Source organism: Nuphar pumila, chromosome 17 (assembly GCF_984573655.1).
Source record: "Nuphar pumila chromosome 17, dmNupPumi1.hap1.1, whole genome shotgun sequence".
NCBI classification, from domain to species: Eukaryota; Viridiplantae; Streptophyta; class Magnoliopsida; order Nymphaeales; family Nymphaeaceae; genus Nuphar; species Nuphar pumila.
The window spans coordinates 79892001-79913662 of record NC_143265.1 but is presented as its reverse complement, the minus strand read 5'-3'; the positions used below and the strand labels follow the sequence as shown (position 1 = coordinate 79913662).

General features: G+C 40.1%; 1 protein-coding gene and 1 pseudogene across 1 annotated transcript; both read left to right on the top strand.

The window, feature by feature from the left end:
* Positions 1-359: 359 nt before the first annotated feature.
* Positions 360-6414, top strand: LOC149812412 (protein CURVATURE THYLAKOID 1A, chloroplastic-like). Its single transcript, XM_089993696.1, has 5 exons — positions 360-637; positions 5676-5776; positions 5866-5973; positions 6055-6126; positions 6230-6414. The coding sequence occupies exons 1-5, from the start codon at positions 493-495 to the stop codon at positions 6293-6295; spliced, it is 492 nt and encodes a 163-aa protein (XP_089849822.1). The 5' UTR covers positions 360-492; the 3' UTR covers positions 6296-6414.
* Positions 6415-15944: 9530 nt separating this feature from the next.
* On the top strand, positions 15945-16866 carry LOC149812411 (putative ribosome biogenesis protein RLP24; annotated as a pseudogene).
* The last annotated feature ends 4796 nt before the right edge of the window (positions 16867-21662 follow it).

The window sequence follows — 21662 nt, the reverse complement described above, 5'->3', positions numbered from 1 at the left end:
TCGAACCCAATATTTTATACTTAATAGAATTTGGGCTTTAGTGGGATTCGGGTTTGGATTTGAATGCAAAACTCAATACCAAACTTGATTCCAATTATTAATCGGATCCGAATTTGGCAACCAAATCTGAATACTCGGATCGGATGTAGGGTTACATCTGACCCGTTGACATCCCTAGATCTCTCAAACACACCCTATAGGTAAACGAGCGAGCCCAGTTCGAACCCTGAGGGCTTGCTTGGCTCGTGGTGGTACTGTGGGCTCTGAAAGTGGGCATGGATTCTAGATAGAGGATCGCCCAATCAGGAGCCTCCCCTTGCCACGTGTCTTAAAAAGAGAACATGCAGATATCATTTTATTGTTTTCTGAGGGAGGAAAAGATGATAAGTTGATAACGTGGCCGGCGTTTGAGGAGGAGGTCTAAGCACACATCAGCAGAGAAGGAGGAGCAGCGATCGAGCACCAACACCACCAGCAGTAGCAGCGGTGGCAATGGCGACCATCTACGCGGGCGCTTCCACTGCTCTCCTCAAGACTCGCCTTCCAACGTGCTCTTCCTCCTCCTCCGGCCGCCCTCAACTCCGCCACCATGCTTTCCTCCCTCGCCCCTCCATCTCCCTCATTCCTGCCACCTCGGGTGCGCTCTCTCTCTCTCTCTCTCTCTCTCTCTCTATCTCTCTATGCGATCTTGCGTATGCATCTTAGTGATCTTCCACTCCCTCCTGCTGATGCTACCTATCCTTTGTCTCAATCTGGGCACGCGGCTATGGCGTGAGCCCATTTTATCTGTCTAATGTTCTTTTATCTTGTGCTCTCTTTATTTGTTTTGACTTTTGTTCTTGTTCGGTTCATGGGTTCAACATTTTGTTGATCTTCATGAGTGGTAATGTTGAATTACTTTCGGCTCTCTCTCTATCTCTCCTTGAGATTGAATGGGTGGAAGTGGGTTTTTTGAATAAGTGCTATCTCTTTGTCAGAGTACAAAATATTAATGTCTTGTGTTTTTGGTATCAAATCCTGAATGGCATTGTTTTCTTTTAAAATGGGTTTATTTTTGTTTTTGAGATAGAATTGTTGTTTCGTTTTTGTAACCCCCATTATTCGCTATTATATCCAAATGACATTTTTTTTGTTGGTAGTGTCTTCTGTACTTGATAGATAGACTGCCCTTTTCTGCTTTCTTGTGATTGATTGACTGGAACCGACTTCTGCACATAATGGTATATCTTTTTTCTCTTCTTTTTTGTTAAGTCCAAGGAATTTGGTGTTTTTCGGCATGGGTTTCCTGAAGGGGATTGCTTTTATCTTGATATTTATATGGCCTTCCCCCTTTTTCATCAATTTTTAGTACAGTGCGTTTAATTAGATACATTATTGTTGGTTTTGTTGTCCAAATTAGTGGTATTTATTTGCACCTTTCTGTCTATGCTATTGTTTTTTCATTGTTGGGAGACCGGACAGGTGTATGGTTGGCCTAATCAAATGCAGCTGAATGACAAATTTCCCCTTGCAGACCAGTATTGGTGACTTGCTGGGCCAGCCACATTGATAGAATCATCACGAAGTCTTTAGTTATTGTCATCAGTGATTCAAAGTTAAATTGATCTGCTCTTTTTCAGTCCCACATTCTAAAACTCCACATTCTAAAACTTGAATACAGTGCTGTCTTTCTGACTCATGATAACAGATGGATCTTTAACAGTCCACAGTTAAACAAAGAATCCAAATGGATTTGGCTCTTATCATGCTACCAGGAGTGCCAACATGTACATGAATGCAGCATTGGAACCATAAATTCGGTAAAGAAGCAAAAGGAACAAATATAAGCTATAGCATCCCAAGAAAAACCTTTATATATATATATGGGAAAACATATGGTGATTATGTACAATGATACCATACTGTGGTACACACTTTTGTCTTGTTTGCATAGATCTAGCTACCAAATGTTAAATCTAACCATACAGATGTAATTAGCGTAATTTATTTACTATATTTAAAGGTTTTATCATATTTAATACATCATAAGAATCCATTTTTGAGACCGTAAAAATCAACGGCTCACAATTCATGAAAATAAGAGTGGTTTAAAAATGGCATAAAACATCATATTTGAGTCAACTTTAACACATGAACATAGTAACTAGAATATGCTAAACTTGATCTAATGGTTAGATTAGATCTATGTAAATCAAGTGTGTGGTGGTACAATACCACCATAGAAGTGCCTATATATATATATATATATATATATATATATATATATATATATATATATATATATATATATATATATATATATATACACACACACACACACACACACTCGTGAATCTTTGTTTCATCTATTATGCATCAATTGCAATACAAACTTCAAAGTTGCAATCTTTGTTTATATAGCCAAAAGCCCTGACTAGTCCGCCTAGTCGTTCTGGGCTGAGTAAAATGCCTAAAACGCTTAGGCTTTGCAATTCTTAGGTGGGTACTTTAAAAGGTACCAATTTTGCCGACTAGTCGGTGACCTATGTCACAGGGACTCTTCAACTAGGTGTCGCACCCGCACCCGATGCGGTCAACCTGACTCTTGGTGCAGTCAATGCACCCAGGGTCATTTATGTCCAACTTTTGGACTTTATATATATATATATTTATTTATTTATTTATTTATATTTTTGCCGCACCCCCGCACCCAAGTTTTTTGAAAGTGCCGCACCCCCGCACCCGCACCCATGTGACATAGTCGGTGACTAAGCTGCCTCTGCCTAAACACGAGAGCATTTTAGTTTTTTATATATATATATATATTGTATGTATGTATGTATGTATGTATATAATTATATGTATGTGCATGTGTTTGTGTGATTTGTTTTGTGAAATCATGAAAACATGCTTGGTTATATATATATATATATATATATATATATATATATATATATATATGTATATAATTATATGTATGTGCATGTGTTTGTGTGATATGTTTTGTGAAATTATGAAAACATGCTTGGTTATTATATATATATGTGTGTGTGTGTGTGTGTGTGTGTGTGTGTGTGTGTGTGTGTGTGTGTGTGTGTGTGTGTGTGTGTGTGTGTGTGTGTGTGTGTGTGTGTGTGTGTGCTACTTTGCTTTTGGGATTTTTTCTGTTAAACATTGAAAGCATGCACAATTAATTTTAATTGATTATGCTTTTTTATATATGTGTGTTACTTTGTTTGTAATGATTTTTTCTATAAAAGCCTGAAAGCATGTTTAGCATTATGAATTATGTAATATATTATTTATATATGTATGTGTTATTGTACTTCTGTGAAAGGTTGAAAGCATATTTTGTTGATTATACTGAATATGTTATGAATAATTGAAATATATATGTGTGTGTGTGTGTGAAATCATGTGTAATTTTGTACTTGTGTGATGAAATCATCTTATTAGTGAAAGAATTAAACACATTTTTATGTATATTTTGTTGGGCTGCCAAGAGACATCATATTCAAAAAATGAGTGTAGCTGAGATGCGGATGCTTAGATGGATGTGTGGAAATACAATAAAAGATAAGATTCGGAACGAAGAGATACGTAAGAAGGTAGGTGTTGCACCCATTGAAAATAAGATGCGAGAGAATCGTTTACGGTGGTTTGGACATATTCGGCGAAGGCCTAATGATGCTCCAGTTAGAAGGTTGGAGAAATGGGAAAATATATTAGTTAAAAGAGGTCGGGGTAGGCCTAGGAAGACTTGGATGGAGATGATAGGAAAGGATATGAATGCTTTGAACCTCACCGAGGACATGGCGTTGGATAGAAATGATTGGAGGAAAAGGATTCATGTGGAAGACCCAAAATGAATTTCTTTTTTGGTTCATATCGCTGACCCCAATTGTTTTGGGATGAAGGCGTAGTTGTTGTTGTTGTTGTTTGTTGTTGTTTTATGTATATTTTGTGTACTTTTTTATATTTAATTGGGTTACCGACTAGTCTGACTTGTCCCGCATAGTCTTCGACTAGTCTTTTTAGGGGTCTAACGACTAGGCACTGCCTAGCACGTTTGACTACATAGATCTTTGTATATGATTCTGATATAAAAGAAGGGATGCATAGTGCTAGCTGCACAACTGTTGCTCCATGTGGAACAGTGTCTTATGAATTTATGACAGAATCCTCCAAAATAAACCGTGGTTCTAACTTGTAGCTGCCTGGTTGACAGAACTTCTGAAGTTATACCGGATCATGCGCTTTATCCAAATATCATATGAACTTCAGGATTTTGCGCAGAAGCAAAGTAGAAGTATGCGGGTAGCATTTGATGAAAAAATCACTGTAGTTATGTTGTATAACAGAAAATTAAATATAAAATCGGTTGTTCATCTAGGAAGCAATCTTCCCCCATAATCAAGCTGTAAAGGTACTAGGGGGTGCCTTCTACCAGCTGTGGTCACACTGGAGTTTTGTTGTTCTGTTTATTATTCTTCATAATATTTCTGGCTGCGACTTGTTAATTAATTGTTGTTGCATCTGACTTTCCTCATAGCCTTGAAAGTGTGTGGTGAATCTCAAAGCTTTTATTTTCAGAAATATCATGTTCTTTCATGTTTCTTTCCATTACTAAGCTGCTTCATTGCCTTGTAAGTTGCAATTTCTCTTGCCCACTTGTAGTTTCTGGCAAATAAACTTCCAATTCCATCTTGTTGGCCCAAGTATTCTAACGTCAGACATACTTCTGTAGCTAATTTTTGGGTTTTCCATGACACAAATGTCAAGGATATATTAGTACTATACCAACTGTAACCTCCCATATACTGTTGAAAGATCAAACATCCACAATCTTTCCATGGTACATCATTGTTTGGCCTTGCTACTTCTTTACCTAATTATCTGGGTGTTCTAGTGAAGCCTGTTTTTTAGGATTCCTGATTTCAGATTTTTTATCCATGTTGATATGAATTCTCTGAGATTATATGTGCTTATGCATCGATATTTTTTTTGTTATGCTTTTTGTGACTGACGATTGTGTTTATTATTCTAAGCATGTGCTTGCGAATACCATGGCATGATTTCATCGCTACATACTGGAAGTTGTGTTTATTGCTTCGTCTACAAGTAGTTGGCATGGTTTAGTTTGTAGTTATTATCATTTTTCCGGTACTTGGTTACCCTTCCCCAATGGATTTAACATTTTAATCTGGTACCTCTTGACAACAAATATTTGAGAAAGGTATATAAGGTTGTACATGATCATATATACTTGCCCATGTTACTGAGTTGTTTTCATTTCACTGAAGTTGAATCATGGAGCTTTTTTGTATACTCTCAAAGTGTTGGGGATGATTGAATTCAAATGTGGTTTATTACATAAAATTGTTGACTCTCTCTCTCTCTCTCTCTCTCTCTCTCTCTCTCTCTCTCTCTCTCTCTCTCTCTCTCTCTCTCTCTCTCTCTCTCTCTCTCTCTCTCTCGTGCATTAAAAGAACACCTGTCTTTCGAACTCGTGATCATAAGAATTTTCTCATTTTCTTTTCTGTGATTCATGAGATTCAATTGTCGCACCTTTCTTTCAAACTCTTTAATCAGAAGAATTGTCTCATCTTCGATTCTGTGATTCATGAGATTCAATTGTAGCATTGTGGATTAAAGGATGAGGTTGTAAATGCCGACTCATTGAATCTTCTTTTCAGAGTCCCGCAGGTTTGCTCCACTTCCAATAAGGGCATCATCTTCAGAAGAGACATCAAGTTCTGTCCAAGTGGAAGAACTCTTCTCTGACTTGAAGGAGAAGGTGCACATCATCTTTGTTCTTGAAAATGTTATATGATGGTTCAGATTTTATACTTTTCACATATATTTTTGACTCGATCATTTTATCAGTGGGATTCACTTGAAAACAAGTCAACGCTGTTCATTTATGGAGGAGGTGCAATAGTGGCTGTTTGGCTGTCTTCTATAGTTGTTGGAGCAATTAACTCTGTCCCACTGGTAATCTGAATCCTTTTGCTTTATCAAAATTCTATTTGCAATTGACATGTATGAGTTCTGAAAACTTTTGAATTTGTTCAGCTTCCTAAAATCATGGAACTTGTTGGACTTGGTTACACCGGATGGTTTGTGTACCGATATCTTTTGTTTAAGGTAAAAATTGCTTATTTTTTATTGTCAAACTTGAAGATTATGTTCATAAATTGGTTAGACATCCTTACAGTCAATTCTGCTGATGCAATTGTATACTTATCAGTCCAGCAGAAAGGAGTTAGCATCAGACATCGAAGTGTTGAAGAAAAAGATTGCCGGGTCAGAATAAGCACAGATCAGTGGCAGAGATTTTCATCTTTTGAGTTGTATCTTCTAGCCTGTAACATCGTTTTCAAATGTTTTGATCTTATCTGCATATCATATATTAAAGACACTTTCTTCGAGGTATTCAGCTGCTTCTTTTTAGTGCCATGACCACAAAAATGCTTCATGTGTGTGTGTGTGTGTGCTCGCATGTGTACTATATGCCAACAGAAAAGGTGCAGATGTTAAAGACACAGTCAGTTGTCACTCGAGTCTGGTTGCAATCTTATAGATCGCTGTTTGGTTTTAAGATATAACCTTGACTCAATTGGGCTTGTCATCAAAATGCCATTGAGCTTTCCTCCTGCCAAAAGATCTTTGAGCTCAATCGTTCATTTGGTCAGGTTGGTGTGTTGTGCCTAACAGCAGCATTATAGCAGAATCCTGAGTTATTCGTGCTACTTAATATGCAGATGGTCTGTCTGCCTCCTTTCAAACCTTGGTTGATTTTATTCAAGTTCCTTTTGAGATATGTGGGCCCACTTGTTATAGCAAAATTTAGTCATTTCTCAGAAGCCATAAAAAACAATGACTAATAGTACTTATAGCGTCAAATTTGGTTAAATTTGTATAAACAAAACAAATATTAGCTATGTAAGGCGGTACATACGATGCAATCGACCTATATGTGTACTAACTATGACGTTGATAGGTGCAACTCGGTGCCATCGAGGTAAAGAGTTTGCTAGACTGAAGATAGCCACAGATCTGAATCTGACACATTAAGTAAAGATCTTAAAATAAGATTACTGTAGCTGTTTATATCAATAACAGAAATTCTGTCATAACCATTTGTGTACATTCAATGTAGTCTCCCAGAAGCATCCATGGCTGAATAGTTAAAGCACCACTCATAATTGGCAAATTCGAAGGCTCAAATTCAAATGCATGTTCATATCAGCATCAGACCAGGTTTTAATGATTTCCAATGCAAATGCACTTTGCAGAGATTGTGGAGCCTTTTTTTTTCTTTTTGGATAATTGAGAAAAGCCGCTTCATACCAAGTTCATTGGCGTAAAACCCCAGGTCTCCCTTGCCCACGGAGGAATATACCGAACTTGAGCCTATCACCAAAGGATGAACCCCTATGGGTTTCCAATTTATGACTTGTCAACTTGGTGATACGAGTGGTCTCTACCAAATGAAGTGAAGCCCTTGTGGGTGCAAAGCAATGTTGTCAGAATTGGTATCGGCCCTGAATTGATTTTCAAAATGATTCAGGGAATCGGCCTATTCCCATTCTGAACTGAATCGAAATGAAAAAAAATATTTTGAATCATTTAAAAAATTAAGCCAAATCAGCTTGGTTTGTATAGATTTCTGGCCAATACGATACAAATTGACAAATTCGCAACAATACTGACAAACATTGGTGCAAAATATTCTTTTGTTGACAGCAAAATGAGATAAGTTAGATGTTTAGGTTGTAGTAGTCTCCAGTTCAAATTCCATTGGGTTAGCCCCCAACTTGCTGATAAAAAGATGATCTGAACCCTTCACCTTGTTGTTTGAGTTAGGACAACAAACCCACGAAAAAAGGAGGGCTCAACTTTGACCCAAGGGGCACATTTGGGTGCCACGGAAACAGGGGACCGTGGCTAGGCAAATTCCCTGCAGAGAGGGAGGGTCGTTTTCAAACCCACCCACCCACCCCTGCAAAAAGTTTCCTCATTGAAGAGGGGAGCCGGGGGTCCACTGCACACAAATGCCCTCAAAAGCAACTTCCGCCAAAGAAAGTTGCTCCCATGATTTAATAAACTTTTGTTATACTCACACCTAAGGGAAGCCTCTTATCTTTGAAAGGGTAGCTTTGGAGGGAAAGTGCTTCCCCCATTTTAATAGGAAAGCTGCATTTTTGCATTTATTATGTGGGTCCTGCCACATATTTCTCATAGACATTTTTTTTCATCCCTTATAGGAAAGGGGCCGTAGTTCCTATGAAAGAGAAGGGCCTCTTTCATAGTAAAGGGCATAAAAAAAGGCCCCTTGAGTAAACATTGGGCCTGCAGAAAGATCGTTATTTCCAAAGAAACTGATCCCTCTCCATGGAAAGCAAACGCGCCTTGGAAATGCTCTTCATTTTCCAATGAAAATATGATTTCCTTTTCCACGTACAAAGGGGGTCAACAAATAAGGTTATCAATTTCACAGGATTTTAATTTCACGAACCAAACACATGCTGCGATGGCTCAAGCCTTTCGGGGCACGATGAAATGTTTGGAACTTCGGATGAATTCTAGGGAATACCGATTCCTCTCTCTCTCTCTTTCTCTCTCTCTCTCTTGGAAAGCTCTGGGCTTTGTTGGGTATCTGATAGACTTCTTTCGCATTTTCTGGCAATGCGTTAAGAGTGACATTCTTAGTGTCTTTGCTGAATTTCATCGCAATGGTCGACTGTCGATTCATTCTCACCTAGCCATTGTATCTCTTATTCATAAAGAAGTTGCCGCATCGAACATCTTGCGGTTTTGGCCTATTTCTGTGTTAGGAAGTTTATATTGCATTATCGCAAAGGTTTTGACAAATAGAATACGGTCAGTCGCTCCAAGGATTTTATCGGAGGCTTAGTTCGCCTTTATCCCTAATAGAAGGCTTCAACATTCTTTTATTTTGGCCACAAAAGTGTTGCATTCTCTCAAGATCAGCGGGAGGACTTTCTTCACTCTTAAGTTTGACTTTCATAAAGCCTACGACTCGGTTCATTGGTCGTTCTTTTTCAACATGTTGGTGAATTTGGGCTTCGGCAGGCATTTCTCTAGCTGGGTTCATGAGCTGGTTACCAATGCACAGTCACAAATTCAGATCAATGGGGTAAGGGGCAAGCAGTTCAAACTTGGTTGTGGTCTTCGGCAAGGTTGTCCCCTGTCTCCTTTACTCTTCAACATCGTCTCTGAGGGCCTTGTGGTTTTGGTTAAGAGGGCAGTGGAGTGTGGTCTAATTGAGCCACTCGGTATACCAGAGTTCCTGTGTCATATCCTGACATACGCCGACAATATGATTATCTTTGGAAGGGCTTCAATCCAACTAATGTTAAGATTCAAGCTTGTCCTACTTTTTTTTCTGTCGATGTCAGGTTTATCTATGAACTACGATAAGTGTTGTTTGTCCTTGGTTAATGCGCCACCGTCGATGTTGGCCATGGGCCAGCAGATATTCAGATGCACGGTTACGGAAAACTCCTTTTCTTATCTGGGTCTACCGCTTCAGATCAGCAGGGTCACAATGGCAGCTTGGAGCTCGACTCTGCAAAAGGTTTAGAATAAAATTTTGGCCTGGCAAGCTTTCTACCTTTCCATCGCGGGTCGACTGACTCTCATCAAGCACATCCTAAATGCTATGCCAGAATTTATTATGTCAATGTTCCTGATGCCTGTGGGGGTTAGTAAGAAGCTATCTCGGGTTTTGGCAAACTTCCTGTGGTCTAGACGTGGTTCCAACAACAAGTGTCACTTGATAGGGTGGGATACTCTAAGGCTTCCTCCTTATAGGAGGGGTTTGAGAATCAAGGACTCCAGATTGAGGAGTATGATTCTCGTCGTGAAGCAGAGCTGGCTTGCGCACCAACATGGGTCCCTGTGTGTCAGCGTTCTTTTTGCTAAATACGGGGGTGTGGAATCGTTGGTTGGGGTCACTCGCGTGAGTAAGCAAGCAATGTCAAAGCTACATCGATCATGGATCCAATCTTGGTCTACGGTTCTTTCTATTAATGGCCTTGTTGACTCGCAGTCCAAGTTCTTAGGACACGCCTTTGCTCCGAACGGCTCTTTCCATGTTAAAAGATGCTACCTCTCTCTCCTTCCTTCGGGGATGGATCGATTTTCGGCAAGCCTTATCTGGGGCAAGGGACCGACTCTTCGATCTCGTTTCCTGGCATGGCTCATCCTACACGATCGGGTGCATACTGACAGCTTCCTCAAATCCATCGGATTCCATCTTCCAAGTAAATGTGTGTTGTGCGAGACGGCCGAAAAATCTGCATTTCACCTATTTTGGGAGTGCACTGTATTTCAAAACATCTTTAAGGTCACTTGGAATAAGCTTGTGGTCAGTGTACACCAGGAATCGTTCGCAAACGACTTGTTGTGGGGTCCTCAACGTGTACGTTAGTGCAACAAATGGCGAATTATTTGGCGAACTTGGCTTCTCTCGTCCTGGTGGGCCGTTTGGATGACCCGCAACAGCGCCATCTTTCGGCATATTCTGGTGGTTTTCAATAAAATAGTGAACCTTATCTTCACAGACGTGTACGCCATTCTGCGCATCAACCTTTCTGAGCTTCAGCGCAGTCAGCCTCCATCGCCACCTCTTGAACCAGGGTGACGATCGTCGATCAACTGTATTTGTATCTTGCTTTCTTTTCTAGGCTTCTTGGTTTGTATTTTTCGACAGGTTCAATGTTGGTTGAACATGTTTTCGCAATGTTGATGGTGCTCTCTCTCTCTCTCTCTCTCTCTCTCTCTCTCATGTTGACGTCAGTTTTTGGGGGGTTCTCCTTTAGTGTTTTCCTTCTTGGTATTCATTTAGGATGGGAATCGTCCCTCTGATTTGGGGGTGCTTGGTTTTTTTTTTCCTTCTCGACCATTTGCGTTTGATTGTTGAAACCTGAAAGTGGTGGTGTGGCTAATTACTTTGATTCTTGCTAATCGCAGTTTATTTTTAGATGGGTTGTATGAATGGAATTTCTATTTTGTCCAATGCATGCAAATTATATGACAGTACGGAGAAAAATCTAATATTTGTAGTGGAAAATATCTACTGTGAGAATCACAGAAGAGAGAGAGAGACGAAAGTAATTCAACATTACCACTCATGAAGATCAACAAAATGTTGAACCCATGAATTGAACAAGAACAAAAGCCAAAACAAATAAAGAAAGAACAAGAGAAAAGAACATCAGACAAATAAAATTCTCTCACATTGGAGCTGCTTGCCCAGATTGCGACAAAGGATAGGTAGCATCAGCAGGAGGGAGTGGAAGATCACTAAGATGCATACGCAAGATCGCATAAACATCTACCAAGATTTTATGCACCAGGTTTTGAATGTTAACTGGAATATGACGAAAATGAGCATCGTTTCGTGCCATCCAAACAAACCACCAAGAAGTAAGCAACCACGTTCGCCAGATGAACCTCCACCTCTTGTTGCGCCTAATACAAACCGGCCCCAAGATCAGATCTAGCGCAAAGGACTCCTCCTTAACAAATACTTCTGGATGCCTCCAGGTCCTGCTAAAGATTTCCACAAATATTGGGCAAGACCAGAACAAGTGAAACGTAGATTCTTCTGCAGCTTGACAAAGCACGCACATACTCGGGAGTTGAATGCCCCACTTCTTTAAATTACTGTGGGTCTGGATCCTATCATGCAAAATTAACCAAGTCAGGACTCGAGAACGGGGGGAAGGACCCTTCGCCCAAAGCACATCCTCGGGCAACCAATCAGCCCCTGGCGGTAGCAATGATCTATAGACTTTTTTGGTGAGAAACTCTCCGCTTGGTGCCAACGCCCACTGCAACCACTGACCAAAATTTTCGGAGACCTCAAAATGGTCTCTAAAGCATGCTAAAGTTCTCAACCACGATTTACTCAAGTGCGAGAGCGCCAAACCTCGGGTTCCCAGACGAACCGGGATAAGAGCTGGATCCCCATATTTAGCAAGAAGCAAACTAGCACAAGGGTTATCCGGTTGGTGGGCCAACCAACATTTCTTGGCGACAAGAACAATGCTTCACAGTCTGGGCGCAGGAATGCCTAAACCAGGCATACGCCAAGATAAGACCACCGAACGCCAACCAATCAAGTGACGCTTACCTTTGAGTTGACACCCAGACCATAGAAAGCCTGCCAGCAAGCGCGTCAATTACTTCTCTATTCCCACAGGCATCACAAACATAGACATGAAAAATTCTGGAATACTTGAAAGTACATGTCTGACTAAGGTTAGACGGCCAGCGGTGGAGAGATAAGACGACTGCCATGAAAGCAATCTATGCTTCACTTTTTGAAGTGTCAGAGCCCAAGCAGCTCAAGAAAGGTGCTTCACTTGTAACGGCAAGCCAAGGTACATAATAGGCAAGTCAGAAGTAGTGCAATTAAAAATTCTCTTTCCAACTGCAAGCAAATTGGCATTAACATTGAACATGGTAATAGAGCATTTGGTCTCATTTAGAGAAAGAACTGAATGATAAGCTTGAACCTAAGCATATGTTGAACATTTGCACGACAAAAAATGATCATATCATCAGCATAAGTAAGAATATGACCTGAAAAGTCAGAAACCTGCAAAGGATCAATGAAACCCGATACAGCATCCCGCTTAAGCAAGACCACAAGACCCTCAGCAACTGCATTAAACAACAAAGGCGATAGGGGCACCCTTGCCGCAAACCCCGCCCCAGCTTGAACCGGTCTCCTCTAATACCATTGATATTTAACATGGCCTGGGCATTTGAGACCAGCTCACCCAACCAGAAAAACGACGACCAATACCGAAATTTGCTAACATTTGAAATAAGAATGGCCAATGCACATAGTCAAAAGCTTTATGAAAGTCTAATTTAAGGACAAAGTAAGGTTGACCGCTATGTTGCAAGGAATGGACAACCTCATACGCCATGATGAACGAGTGTTGGACCCTCTTATTACGGATAAAAAAGAATTGAGAGTCTGAAAAAATCTGGTTAGCCACCGATTTCAGTCTATTCGCCAAAACCTTGGCAAATATCCGATAGAGAGCACTCATAACCGAGATTGGTCGGAATCGAGAAATATCAGTGGCCTCATCATCTTTCAGAATGAGCGAAATAATAGCAACATGCAAATGATAAGCAGTCTGGAGTTACAATGGAACTCATCAAATATACTCACCACGTCTGATTTAACACAGTCCCAAAAGATTCTAAAAAAGTCGACATGAAACCTGTCAATGTCAGGCGCTTTCCAACCCGACATATTCTTAATGGCCAAAAAAATCTCATCGTCAGAGAACCTTCTTTGCATAGATCTGGCTTGCTCAGGCTGAATTGAGCCAACTAGGATATTACCAAAGACACCCTCTGCAGTTAACGAAGCAGAATATAAGTCCTTAAAGTATAGCGAGACTGCCGAATTAACGTGATGATTGAGATAAAAAACACCCTCAATGGAAATAGAAGGAACAACCTTCCTCTTATGACGATAAGAAGCATATGAGTGAAAAAATTTAGTGTTGTCATCACCAACCGCAAGCCAATTCACCCTAGACCTTTGCTTCCAACGAATTTCCTCTTTGATCCTCAAGCTTTTCAAGAGCATAGTTAATTCTAAGGACCTGGCCTGAAGACTGAGAAGTTGCAAATCAGAAAGAGAGTCAGGAGAAGACATAGACTGATACAACGCAGAAATCTCTTTATCCCATGCGGCTATTTGCTGAAATTTCTCCACCTTACGACTATGAAGCCAAGCTTTGATATCTTTAGCTAGACGAGAAAGCTTAGTTTGAACACGTAGTGCGGCCCAATGCTCATCAACAATTTTGTTCCAAGAATTAGTAATAACCGAGAGAAAATCTGGCTCCTGAAGCCACCATTTTTCAAACGCAAAGCTCCTAGTGGATTAAAAGTCATCCCCCCAATGAGTGATGATCTGCCCATGATCCGAGATAGAGGGAGCAAACAACACACACTTAATGTCGGAAATGAGGTCCAATAAATTAGAGGTGACAAAGACCCTATCAAGGACCCTACAGCACGGACGAGACCGCATATTCGACCAAGAGAAGCGCTCCCCGATTAAAGGAATAGGGTAGAGAAAATGACGATGAACAAAGTCTTGGAAACCTCGCATAGAGGGATTAGGAATTACGAGGTTATTAGAGTCATTGATAGATAACAAACAATTGAAATCCCCCATAAGAAGGTGACAATCCGCGCTGGAAATGACAACCCTATCCAAATCATCCCAAAAAGCGGGCCTCATGGCGGCGAGATTAGGTCCATAAACAACAGAAACCACTATTCTTCTATCAACTGCCTGTAAATTGAAAGCAATAGACAGAGAGAAAAGACCCACATCCACCTGTGATAAATTTAAAGATTGTTTTCTCAAGATAAGGATACCTCCTGCATGATTTACCGTTGGCTTATAGAAATAGTCAGCTCCCTGCCAGATGCTAGAAACGACCACGAGCGAGATGACCTTCATTTTAGTTTCACATAAAGCAAGAAGGTCGGGCTTTTGCTCCCTAACCCAATTAGCCATAAACAGGCGTTTAGTGGGACAATTTAAGCCCCTAACATTTCAACAAACAGTCTTCATGGAACAAAATCTGGAAAAACCCGTGATTGGTGGCACCGAGATGACCTTCTTGGGGACCTAGCATCGGTAGCCTAAACAATTAACGGAGACCTCCTTCTTCTTCGCTGACCACCAGCACTCAAGTGACCATCGAAAATGCCCAACTGATTGCAGTCTGCTCCACCAGAGTTGCAGAGAGAGTCCCCAATAATCGCAGAAATAGCTGAAATCGTAGAGTCCATATCAACAGCTACAGCTTTCAGTTGTGAAGAGGAGAGAGATATCCAGCAACTTAGCTGCATCGACAACCGTGACACCCATGGGTTGTGTACTAGGATGCTGCTGACCCTGTGCTGGACTAATGGAAGAGACCGCGTTTGGCGGAAAACCAAAAGATTTGGTAGAAGAAAAAACCTCAGAGACATAATGTGATACAGGGAGAGGACGAGACACTTGGTGAGATTGCTGGTTTCTTCTTGCCGTTTTTTCTCATCCAATTTTGTGTTGCAGATTTGCTAAACCTTCATGATTCGCTTGATTGCTGATCTTAGCTTCTAGAATCCTTCAATGTGGAGAAAATTCTAGTGAGTGCCCCTGTGTGTGCATGTGCACGCACGCATGTGCTATGCGTAGTATCTAGTAGATCTATCCATTTTTTTGTATTTTTGTGAATGCTTTGTGGATCAAACCTGATATGATCTATATAGTTTTTTTAGTAGGCAACGTGTTTGGGATTGTGTGATTCCAAATTTCCGATTTGTAAACAAGTTTTCAAGAAACAGACTACAATGCATTGAAATTTCATGGTTGAAAATTTTGGGGTTTTACATTAGAATGACTTAACCGAAAGTGCATTTCCTAGTAAACAAACCATGCTGAATGTATTTCTGGGGTCACATTGAGCCAAAAAAAACTCAAATTTGTGATTTCCCGCTAGATAGCACTGTATCTAACAACATGATCAATTCTAAGCCATCCGCAAGCACACACACATGCATGCATTTTCTAACCAAAATTTTAGTCTGGAAAGTTGATACGGTACCATATTTTACATTTTTACTGTCATTATTTTTCTGAAGTCTCAAGTTATGATTGACAAAACTAATTCACACTTTTTGTTGGTTTTCAAATACATTAATCTTGAAAGCAGGGATTCTGTTTGAATCAATATCAGGTGGAGGCTCTTGCAGAACTTGTCTTGAACTAGTACTCTAGTAGTCTAAGGTGAGAAACTAACATAACATTTTCTCTCTGCTTTGGTATCCTTATTTTGATTGTATAGTAATTGACTTCATTTGTTGGCAGAGGAGCAGTTATATTCTGGTTCACCCTTCCAATGATGTTAGAGAAATGTTGGTTCTGTTCATCAACTATTTACCCAGGGCTTGGAATTCAGTTTGTCCGCAATGTAGCAAAGGTGGGATCCATTTTTCTGTTCTTTTATGTCATTTGTTGTGGATCTTGTCTATGATGTAGCAAAGGGGGGGGGGGGGGGGGGCACTGATTTGTGTCGTGATCAACTCGATTGATGCTATCTTATGTGAAACAGCTTGGACTGACCCTCCATCTAAGATACTGGTGTTATGCAGCGTTCTATCAGACAGAGGCTGAGTGATTTGTGTCGTTCTTTCATATGTCAAGTAATAGCTCCCGGTTTTTGCTGCAGATATTTAGGTTCTGTAGATCGAAATGTCATAAGAACTTAAAAATGAAACGGAACCCACGCAAAGTGAAATGGACTAAAGCATACCGAAGGCTTCATGGCAAGGATTTGACTCAGGTGATAAAACTTTGTGATTTGAACTCTCTTTCTAAATTAGTTGCAAATAAATAATTTGTAATATTGTTGATTGTGGAAGGATTCAGATTTTGAGTTTGAGAGGAAGCGAAACAAGCTGGAAAGATATGTCAGAAATGTTGTGGAGAACACTTTGAAGGCTATGAAGAAGATAGATGAAGTCCGTGTAGGTAGGGAGGCTAAATTCTGGAAGAACAGGTTCTTACTCTCATCTGGGCCTTTCTTTTTTGTTCTGAGCTGTAAAAAAACTTGTTTATTTAACTATTGTTATTTCAATTTTGCAGGAGAAGGGGGAAGAAATTGAAGGTGATCAAGGAGGCAACCAGGGAACTGGACTAGAATATTAGCTTGGTTCAAGCTCCAGCATCTCTATTAAAAGAATCTGCATCTACTGCTGAAAAGATTAAAGTGCGAGTACTCGAGCCAAAAGCTGGAGTACAATCCAATGGAGAGTGACTGATACCTGAATAGATCATCATCTTCTTGCATTTACTGTCAAATTTTCCATCTGTTGGCGGCCGCAGGAAGCAATTCCGAAGATTCATTCTCATAACAAACTGATTTACGATATGGGAGCTTGAAGTGATTCCATGTTTACTGGAGAATTCTTTTTTACTTATTTGATTGCTTTATTTTGATTTTGCCAACTCACAATAGAGGTACTGGTCTGTACACTCGTTTTGTCATTTTTGTTAGACGTAGCTTTCTTGAAGGCTTAATGCTGAGATCCAACCCCCAAGTTTTATTTTCTGTGTGTATCATCTATCAGTGATCTTTCTTTTTGGAATGTTGAAAAACAATTCAAATCTTGCAATGGACTTGTCTATCTTTGTGGCGGGGCGTGCGCACACGCACATTCATAAGTTGAAACTGCAAGAGAATTAAGCAAATTTGAGCAACTGAAAACTGCAAAGGGTGATAATTTGTTAATAATTACGACATAATTCGCCCCAAAGGGGTTTGGCGTAGTGGGATTGGGGCCTAGGTCTCTAGGCAGGCTCTCTAGCTTCAAACCCCATGGGCGTCACCCCTTGCGCAAGCCAAAGCATGGCGATTCCCAGGGGGCAAGGGGCAAGTCCACGGTGTTTTATTCTGCCAAAACAGTGATCGTAAGTACGTCAGGCAAAGCCAGAGCGCTGCAAGGTCTCTGATCCTGGGGGCAGTTTCTCCATGTAAATATCAAAGAAAATTTACTGACATGATTCATGTTGGTCATCAACCTTATCATCTATACTGGACATGCCTGCAAAAACATAGATTCATTATAAGATATGAGATCCATGGCATTAAAATCACCTTAGGAATCAAAACAATGTCATCTGCAATTCATAACATATTTTTTCTTTGGTTCCATTTGAGTAGCATGCAATAGATCTGTCCCATGCAGAAGGCCCACTGCAAGGCAAAAAAACGTGGTGGGGGCCCACGGGGACACATTTCGTACGAAACATGGTCCTTTCACAAGAAAGGACCCTGTTTGTATGCATGTCACGTGAAACAAACACGGACTGGTTTCTCATAGAAAAGAAAGGATTTTCATGTGAATGGGTATAGATTTCTCAAAAATCCTGACAGCTCAGACTTCTCATGAGAATGCTCTCATAGGGGAAATGTATGAGAAAATTTGCACAAGTGATAGGTGGTGAGAAAACTGGGGCCCACTTTTTCCACCATAGCACTTTCCTACCATGATGATTTGATGTTTGTTTCACTTATGATGGGAAAGGAAGGGAAAGTGTTGCCAACTCAGCAATTTCTTATGAAAATTACATTAATACACCAAGTTGTTTGTCTGTCAATATATTTTTTTGGATAACCATGGAAAAACGACCTCTCACTCGCGAGCTCATTGGTGTAATGAAAATGTTGACAAGCATTAATTGCCAAACATAGTGAGGATGGTTAATAACTGAATCAGACAATTACGCAAAACTGGGTATGTTTGGTTGCATCTCATGTGATTCCAAATCACATGAGATGGAATCAAATGTGATTTGAAATATGATTTCAGATCACATTCAGTTTCTTATTTGCATGAGATTCCAAATCACATGTTTGGTTCTGTGCAAATGAGATTCATTCTCTCATTTGCATAAGATTTCAAATTACATGTTTGGTTATCTATGCAAATGAGATCCATTCTCTCATTTACATGAGATTCCAAATCACATTCGACTGCAACCAAAAAGACCCTAAATCAGATTGCATTTTTTAACAGACCTGCAGAAAATAGTTGGCAAAGCATTGAAGAAAATGGTGGTTGGTTGAGCACAATAAATTGGGATGGTGCATATTGCCTGGCAGTTTAGAGCAAGAAAGGGACAATGGGATCCATGGGATTGACACAAATGCAGTAGCTGTCGACAGTACGAGCAAGATTGAACCCCTTTTCTTGCTTATGAATTAACAAACCCCACCCCAGGTTTTCTTTGCTTCGGCGAGGGTTCTTCATCATAAAAAAAACACAATTAAAAGTCTTTTCACAAAAAAAAAAAAATGAAAGACATTAGCTGCCAAACATGAGGCATCTTTATCTCTTTTACAACTCACCGCTAATGTTTGCCAATCTTGCTTGTTGACATGTGGGACCCATCTGCTTATTCATTTTTCTTTGCCTTAGTCTTGGCTGGAGATGTGAATGTGCCCACCAAGTTGCATGCAACAGCTACCTACACTGTAACCTATCTTATTTGTCATCTTTATTTTATATACATAAATTTATCTTCGCCAGATAGACTTGAGTGAATGCAACAGATACCTACACTGAAGTGTGATCATAGTAACCTTCTTGCTTTTTATGGTTATTTTCCTTTTTCTGATAGGCAAGTCTCTTTCACTCGTATGCATGTCAACTTGTTGCAAATATATAACCCACTGTTTTTTCATCAAATGATTGTCCATGATAACTTATTCAAAAAAAAATCAGAGTTTCTAAGACAGCCTTGATCCCACAAAAGTTTATGCACTTCCTCAAATCCTAGATAGGCAATTCATGAACTATTTTTTGGGTTTTCAAGAATTCAAACAGGACTTTTGTTTACAGGGTTTTATTAGCACCCATAAAAAATTGTGAGTCTTTTTGTGTCTGCTGTAAAGGCTTTCTATCAGAATTCTTTTTAACTGTCAGGGCCATGCAAGTTTTCTGTGATTTAGATTCTTGAAACCATTAAATAAAACCAAGTTCATTGTCTCAAATTTGTAGTTTTATTGAAAAAAGTCTCAATTTCTATTTGCCCATCTATGCATTTTCACTAGTAGGCAGTACAAGCTGCTGCATCAGACACTGTGATTTCTTTGTAGGAGATATTACATTGATACGCAGAACTGACAGATATTGGCCTCTAGTTGATGACGATATCTTCAAGGTACATTGGATGAAACGTGATCACACCATGAACTCCAACTTCTTTACCAGTAGATGTGAAAAACTTAGGACAAACTGTCAATTTGTTGCTTTTACTAGTTACTACTACTAGATGTAAGAGACAGAGATTGATCAGCACTTTGATTATGCACATGACCACATGGAATGTACCTCGATATGGGTTGGGCCTTGGCTGCACTTTGCAGACTCAGCCGAATATATAGCTGTCTGGCCTGGCCCGGTCCAGCCTGACATGAGCCGTGTAGTTCAAGCCCAGGCCGAACCTGATAGTGGTCAGGTTGGGCTTATGCTGAGCTTGATGAGCTCTATTCGGTCTGGCCCGGTGGCCAAGTCATGTATCATTTGACTGTATTTCTGTCAGTTCACTTTTCAAATCTTGCTTCTTTTAAGATTTGATTTTCATTACTGTTTTGAAAATGCTTGAAAGGCTAGATGGTGATAAAATGTAAAGTGACAAGAGAGGGGAAAGAAGAGAAGACGGGATTTTACTTGATTCGGCTTTGAGCCTATGTCCATGGGGAAAAGAGGTGACGCATATTATTCATTCATATTTTGCATCAGGGTACATTACGCATATATAAAGGCATGAGGATGCCACGATAGTTGTTATCCTCGATAAGGATATTGCACATGGCTCGTTATCCTAGATAAGGACAATACACATAGTTGTAGGCAACAAATGGGGAAACCAACCGATAGAGGAATTCGGTTGTGCAACAAAGGTGGAGCTGTTAGCAGAAAATGTGGAAAAAACATCATATGTAGTGACATATGTGAAGTTGGGTTCCATACGCACCCAAGGGATCAGGATGTGATCAACGTAATCATGTTGTGATCGAATGGGAATCTTCAACACTCTCCCTCAAGTCAGGACTCGATGTTGACCAGTCCCAACTTGATTCCAATATCTTGAAGCTTATCACTACCGACGACTTTAGTGAAAATGTCAGTGAACTGATGGGCACTTTTAACGTGTAGGGTGGATATGATCCCTGCGTGAACCTTCTCCCTCACAAAATGACAGTCGACTTCAATGTGCTTTGTCCGTTATTAGAAAACTGGATTTGCCCCGATATGGATGGCCGCTTGATTGTCGCACTTTAATTCCATGGGCTCAGTGTCCGAAAGACCCATGTCACGTGGGAGAGATTTAATCCATATGAGTTCACAGGATGCAGAGGTCATAGCTCGATACTCAGCTTTTGCACTAGATCTGGCCACGACATTTTATTTTTTGCTTCTTCACGTAACCAAATTTTCTCCCACAAATGTGCAGTACCTTGATGTGGACCTTTTGTCATTCGGATCTCCAGCCCAGTCGACATCTGAATATCCTATAATTTTGGTATGATCGTACATGTGCATGAGGATTCCTTTTCCTGGTGAGGACTTGATGTACCTTAGGATCTTGTGGGCGATGACCATGTGAAGGATCATTGGTTCATGCATGAACTGGCTGATGAGGTTGACTGCGTATGTAATGTCAGGTCTGGTGCCCGTAAGGTAGATTAGGTGTCCCATGAGTCTTTAAAAATTGTCGATGTCATGTACGAGTTCTCCCTCATTCTTAGTCACCTTGTGGTTTTAGTCGATCGACGTATTGATGGGCTTTGCTTCCATCATGTTGGCTTCTTTGAGTAAATCCATGGCATATTTTCTTTGACACAAAAATATTCTCTTATCTGACTGGGCGACTTTAATACCAAGAAAGTAGCAGAGTTTTCTAAAGTCTTTAATTTCAAATTTTTGACATAGGTGGTCCTTCACGTCATTAATCAACTTGGGGTCATCTCTTGTTATAATGATATCATCTACGTAGATGAGAATGATGAATGTGTCTATGGTTCTCCTCGTGCTAGACATAGAATACT

Coding starts and splice junctions, on each gene's coding strand:
- LOC149812412 (XM_089993696.1), top strand. CDS start 493: ATGGCGACCATCTACGCGGGCGCTTCCACTGCTCTCCTCAAGACTCGC. Junction 5,974..6,054: donor CAATTAACTCTGTCCCACTG/GTAATCTGAATC, acceptor GAATTTGTTCAG/CTTCCTAAAATCATGGAACT. Junction 6,127..6,229: donor ACCGATATCTTTTGTTTAAG/GTAAAAATTGCT, acceptor TATACTTATCAG/TCCAGCAGAAAGGAGTTAGC.